The following is a 5,871-nucleotide window of genomic DNA, read 5'->3' as shown; positions in this document are numbered from 1 at the left end:
ATTCTTTTGCGACGGGCCTTAGTGCTGTGCACTAGCCTCAATTAAGGCGGTGATACGGGTCCCCGAGAGACAGTCAGACAGAGAGCTAAAAAGCGCTACTACTTTACTACTACGACCTGCCTCCACGCCTTACCACCGCTTTCAGTCCTAATCCAGGAGGCTGATTTCCGCACACCCTTCTGTCTCCGCCCATCCCCCCTCCCCATCTCGGCGGCTTCTTAGGCGTGTGCTCTGGTATCATCCGCCTCTTGTTAGTCTCCGACTTTTCGATCCTAGTTTCTTGTCGTTCGAGTGAACCTCGCTCTGCTACCCTCAATGCTCGGAGGGAGCTCGGAGCGGGATTCTCTACCATCGAATTCTGACACCCGCACGGGAGAAGCGTCCATGCCTGTCGCAACGAGTCAACCCGGCTCTAGTAAGCCTTGCTACTTTCGCGTTCTGGTCGCCTTGCGCAAGTCATCGCTAACAGAATCTTTCAGTTCCTGAATCGTCGCCTCAGGTTCATGTCACCGGTACCGATGCGTCGCCTACGTCCAATTCGTTAGAGTCCTCCGGGACGGCTCCGGCTCCCGTAGAAATGACTACGATTCCCGAAGGCGCCTCTGCCGCTAGTTCTGCTGATGTATCCAAGAAACAGCGTCTACTTCCTGTGCCGTCACGGACGTCCTTGAAAGCCGAAAGACAATCCACGTTAGACAACTCCCAGGATACTGCCAATGACGACTCTGAAAACACACTCCGAGGCTCTAGGAGAAGTATTCTAAAGGGGCGAAGGGACAGGAGCAAAGGGAGCAGCATGAGGTCACAGCGGAGGAATGAGGAGAGCGCGGCTATGGAAGAGAATAAAACGGATCCTGACTTGCGAGAGCCTGCCAAGGTGGAAAAGAAGAGCAGGGTGTCATCCCGGCTGTTTGCATTTTTGAGCTGTTGCTCGTCTTCCAACATCGATCCCGAAGATACGGCCATCCCCGCAAAGAGGACAACTCGCCGACCATCAGTCCCAAGTACTCAGCCTACTCCGGAAAAGGCTGAAACTCACCAGGGCGATTCGAGCACTGCAGAGTCCAAAGAGCCGAGCTACTATCGAGACGAGAAGGCAAATACAACAGTGACATCCGACCAGCCGCCGTCGCAGGTGGACGAAGAGCAGACCGTCAGTGGCCCGGATCAAGGCTCGCAGCTTGATGGCACAGTGTCGTCTCCGGCCCAACCTGAATCGGGCCACGAGGCTCCTTCGCAGAAGGAGAAGTCTGAAGGACAGGATATAGTGGCAGCACAGCACGAACCCAGTGCAGTTCCGCCGCGCACTGTAACGGAGAAGGTGGAGGAGCCCTCTCAGAAACCCGAGGAACATGTAACGTTCTCAGTGCCACCGCAGAGAGTCGATGATTCTCCTGCCCAGACGGATGAGTCCACCGCAAAGCCAGCTGTACCCGATAGCGTTGGCCCGAAGGACGAGAAGTACTCTACGCACGAAGAAGAGGCAATTGATCTACCAGCTGAGCTACCGCCACCACCGCCACTCGTTTCTCCAGGGCAACAGGCAGAAAATGAGAGTCACGACAGGGAGCAACAATGGCTGTTACCCCCACCTCAACCTCACCTACGCGACCGGAAATGCCTGGTCCTTGACCTGGATGAAACCTTGGTCCATAGTAGTTTTAAGGTTCTCGAGCGCGCCGATTTCACCATCCCCGTGGAGATTGAGGGTCAATACCATAATATCTATGTGATCAAGCGGCCCGGAGTCGATCAGTTCATGAAACGGGTTGGGGAGCTGTACGAAGTTGTTGTGTTTACGGCATCTGTCTCGAAGGTGAGTCCTGTTGACATATATCTCTGCAATCGCCTCACGCTAACTTGTTCTCAGTACGGAGATCCATTGTTGGACCAGCTGGACATCCACAATGTTGTCCACCACCGACTTTTTAGGGACAGTTGCTACAACCACCAAGGCAACTATGTAAAGGTCGGTCTTCTTGTGAGCGTCACATTGCTCGTTCAACTCATCTGACTCTTGCATAGGATCTTTCTCAAGTTGGTCGTGACCTCCGAGACACGATAATTATCGATAATTCTCCTACGTCTTATATATTCCACCCTCAACATGCGATACCCATCAGCAGCTGGTTCTCTGACGCCCATGATAATGAGCTTCTTGATCTGATTCCCGTCCTGGAAGATCTCGCTGGTACACAAGTGCAAGACGTTAGTCTGGTTCTTGACATTGCATTGTAATGTCTGTACACTAGCCCGGAATTTCATTTACAGCGTGCTTGGTTTGGTTATTCTTCGCCTTGCGGGCACCATCAGGTCATAGAAAAGATAAAATTCGGTCGATTTCCTTTGTTCAATACCCACCGATACGTCGAGCCCTCTCTCGCCTTTGAGATGCCAGATGAGAGTTAGAGTGCTTTGTGAGCGAACCGCGCATCTGAAGACGCTCGTGAGACCCGACAGTTCAATAGTGCATGTGTGCTTTTTTATCTGCGTTGTGTTTCTTTTCCTTTCCTCTGTTATTCTTTCTTAAACCCTTTTGCTGTTTGCATCTGCTGGACTTCTAGCCATGTCCTTCTGTCTAGCTCCAAGTGAGCAAATACTTTTCTGACTCCCTGTGTTTTTGATCCCTTTCCCTTGAAATCCCCCTGTGATCCCCCCTTTTTTGCATTCTGTAGGCGTCTGTCTTGGCCATCAGCTTAAAAACCTTTTTCGCTGATCTCATGTATACGCAAATTTACATTCCCTTTTTATCTGACTTCTTTCTTTTCTCAAATTTTGTCTAAACCTCCATCACCCTTAAGGGGTCTGACACTGCCGTCGCTCGATTTCCTATCTGTTTTGTTTCGTATCTGTGATCACCACCAAGACCCCAGCGTGTTTTGTCATCTTGTCAGCCATGATTTGTTTTGGAGACCTCCCTAGTGAGTGGCATCGTCATATATGTGTGCGCGTCACTGTTTCCGGTACTACCTCATAGTTTCCCATCGATACAGGATCTTGACTATCGATTGCCACCAATGTATATGTATCATTGGCGTACGTGCTATATGTACATAAAAGCGTCATCCTTCAACCCAGCACCACCTGTTTTAGTAGCCCCAATGGATTTTAATCAAGCATACTGCTGTTCACAGTCAAAGTGTAGAAAGTCGAGAAGTGAATGAAATCGAACCCGCGGGACATGGATAGGTCAATTCCATTCATTAAACGATATGCATAAATGAAAAACAAGAAATGCCGCAATTTGAACCACAATCCTCGGGCAACCGTCTCAGAAGCAGAGAAACCGTTAATTCCGAGCATCAAATCAACCCCTTCCCACTCACTGACCAAGTCGTCGTCGTTCTGATGGGCCCCCTTAATCTATGAACGTCCTTCCTAAATTAGCTACATCGATACCGATCTACAAATTACACGATACGTACTAAAATTACATACATACCGTCATTCGACCCACCGGCCAAAAAAGCTCCCCGCATCAAACCACCTCCAACCACGCCCAGAAAAAACAAGATATATGAAAGAAAACTAATCTACATACTTGCCCGCCACTATGAAGGATAGCAAAGGGTGGGACGGAAAACTGAGAGTCGGTCCCCAGGCGACCATCACGAATCCGGAGGCAATCGAGGACCCGGATTACTCAGACGAGGATGCGCCGCCGGTGGAGGAGATCGAGGCCGACGAAGGTATTTTTTTTTTTGCCGATTACGGTTGTGGAAGCGGGTGCTTATTGAGATTCTCTTGCTGTAGACTTGCTAGAGGATGAGGATAAGGATACTGAGGTGCGTGGATATCTTTTGCATGCGGCGTGAAGCGGAACTGACCGAGTGAGCGTTTTATCTAGGAGATCGACCTCGTCCATTGTCGTATTGCGTCCATCCCTGCTTTGCATCTAGAGCGATTCCCTAAAGTACAGGTACGACATCGGTGCTCCGTGAATGAAGGTGGCGGTTGGCGATAATGATTCAAGATTAACGGTGCGGTGGTTTCTAGAGAATATGTCTGCGGCAGAATCAAATATCGCGGATCGCGTTTCCTCCTGAAATCGCCGGGTCGCTGGTCGAGCTCGATCTCTACGATAACCTTATTTCGCATGTCAAGGGTCTGGATGAGTTCAAGGATCTGACTAGTCTGGACCTGAGCTTCAACAAGATCAAGCACATCAAGAATATCTCGCATCTGGTCAAGTTGACAGACTTGTACTTTGTGCAGAACAAGATCTCGAAGATTGAAGGGCTGGAGGGGTTCAAGGTGCTGAGGAATTTGGAGCTGGGGGCTAATCGGATCAGGGTGGGTGCTTGGATTGCGCGAGAATGGGTGCATGGGAGGGTTTACGCTGACTGGGTAGTAGGAAATCGAGAACCTTGACTCGTTGACGTCTCTTGAGGAGCTATGGCTTGGGAAGAATAAGATCACTGAGTTCAAGGTATGTCGTCTTCCCCCGTGCTGGAGCTTGGGGGAGTTGACGTATTGACATTCTACAGAATCTGGATGCGTTGCAGAATCTCAAAATCCTCTCGATTCAGTCGAACCGACTCACTAGTCTGAACGGACTCTCCTCCCTCAAGAACCTCGAAGAACTCTACGTTTCTCACAACGCTATTACCGAGCTCAGCGGTCTCGAATCGAACACGAAGCTGCGCGTCCTTGACTTCTCGAATAACCAGGTCTCCAAGCTCGAGCATCTGTCGCATTTGAAGAACCTAGAGGAGCTTTGGGGGTCGAACAACCAGTTGTCTAGCTTCGATGAGGTGGAGAAGGAGCTGAAAGATAAGGAGAAGCTACAAACGGTTTACTTTGAGGGCAACCCGTTGCAAACGAAGGGGCCCGCGGTGTACCGGAATAAGGTGCGCTTAGCGATACCGCAGATTATGCAGATCGACGCTAGTAAGTGCAGTCTTCCAGGTTTCCCGGTGTATGCGTATACTGACAGTCGCAGCGTTCGTGAGAATAGCTTAATTACCGTACAAGAACTGGCATGGCTGATGATACAATGGCAATCATGGTTAATGGAAAGCGGATTAGATTCCTATCAATCTCCTATGTTACATGTAGATTAAGAGAAACTGTATGTTCTCTGTGTCCACGGTGTCATACCTCGCTTGTGGAGGTATACTCCGAGCCTGCTGGAACCCTGGAAACGATCTACAGATCGTCCATAGCCTGACGGGCACAAACTGGGCATCACCCAACAATCGTGCCGGGGAAGCCTCACTATCGGCCTTGAAAGACAGGAACGCTCAACAGGACCACCAGAGCATCCCCATGCGCACATGCACAGGCATATCGCATAGCGCAAGACAGCCAACAACCATCCATATAGACCTCAGCGCATAGAACAGACCACCCAAACCAACCTGACCTCAATCCACCTCGGTATCCTTACCCTCAACCACCTTCTCCCCAGAATGCGACTCATCCCCCTCCCCCCTAAGCCCGCCCTCATAAAGCGCCATCAAACTCGTAGCCCCCAACCGCTCATTCTCCGCCTGCACCTTCCTCTTAACCCTAAACGGCTCATGACTCTTCCTCGCCATCGGCTCATCCGCCAACTCGCGCAACGGAACCCCCGTCCTCACCAGATCTCTCGACTGCCAACTCTTCCCATTCACACGAAACAGCGTATGGAACGGGTTCCGCCGCAGCGCAGACTCATGGTTATGTCGCGACGGCTGGATGGTACAGGTGATATGAGACTGGGCGGGGGGTTCACTCGAGGCCCAGGGGTCCGGGGAGGGCGTTCCTGGTTCGCGCGGGGGCAGATGCGACTGCGATTGGGGCATGGGTGGCGGTTTGACGAGGGGGATGGTGAGCGGGGAGGCGGCGATGGCTTGCGCTGCGGAGGACGGGGATTCGAAGATGGCGATT

General features: G+C 51.2%; 3 protein-coding genes across 3 annotated transcripts; 2 read left to right on the top strand and 1 right to left on the bottom strand.

The window, feature by feature from the left end:
• Positions 1-315: 315 nt before the first annotated feature.
• Positions 316-2,419, top strand: psrA (putative general stress response phosphoprotein phosphatase Psr1/2; the record flags this gene model as incomplete). The annotated part of the gene is made up of 4 exons (XM_015556802.1): positions 316-415; positions 480-1,816; positions 1,871-1,969; positions 2,026-2,419. The coding sequence occupies 4 exons, from the start codon at positions 316-318 to the stop codon at positions 2,236-2,238; spliced, it is 1,749 nt and encodes a 582-aa protein (XP_015400937.1). The 3' UTR covers positions 2,239-2,419.
• Positions 2,420-3,553: 1,134 nt separating this feature from the next.
• On the top strand, positions 3,554-5,063 carry ANOM_011545 (putative protein phosphatase PP1 regulatory subunit Sds22; the record flags this gene model as incomplete). Its single annotated transcript, XM_015556801.1, has 6 exons — positions 3,554-3,689; positions 3,754-3,785; positions 3,848-3,919; positions 3,997-4,293; positions 4,355-4,429; positions 4,488-5,063. The coding sequence occupies 6 exons, from the start codon at positions 3,554-3,556 to the stop codon at positions 5,061-5,063; spliced, it is 1,188 nt and encodes a 395-aa protein (XP_015400936.1).
• A 303-nt stretch (positions 5,064-5,366) lies between these two features.
• ANOM_011544 (uncharacterized protein) lies at positions 5,367-5,786 on the bottom strand (the record flags this gene model as incomplete). Its single annotated transcript, XM_015556800.1, has 1 exon — positions 5,367-5,786. The coding sequence occupies one exon, from the start codon at positions 5,784-5,786 to the stop codon at positions 5,367-5,369; it is 420 nt and encodes a 139-aa protein (XP_015400935.1).
• Between the last annotated feature and the right edge of the window lie 85 nt (positions 5,787-5,871).

Source organism: Aspergillus nomiae (assembly GCF_001204775.2).
Source record: "Aspergillus nomiae NRRL 13137 chromosome Unknown contig00736, whole genome shotgun sequence".
Taxonomy (NCBI): Eukaryota; Fungi; Ascomycota; class Eurotiomycetes; order Eurotiales; family Aspergillaceae; genus Aspergillus; species Aspergillus nomiae.
Note: the sequence above shows the minus strand (reverse complement) of the source record. Positions and strands in the feature narration are given on the sequence as shown.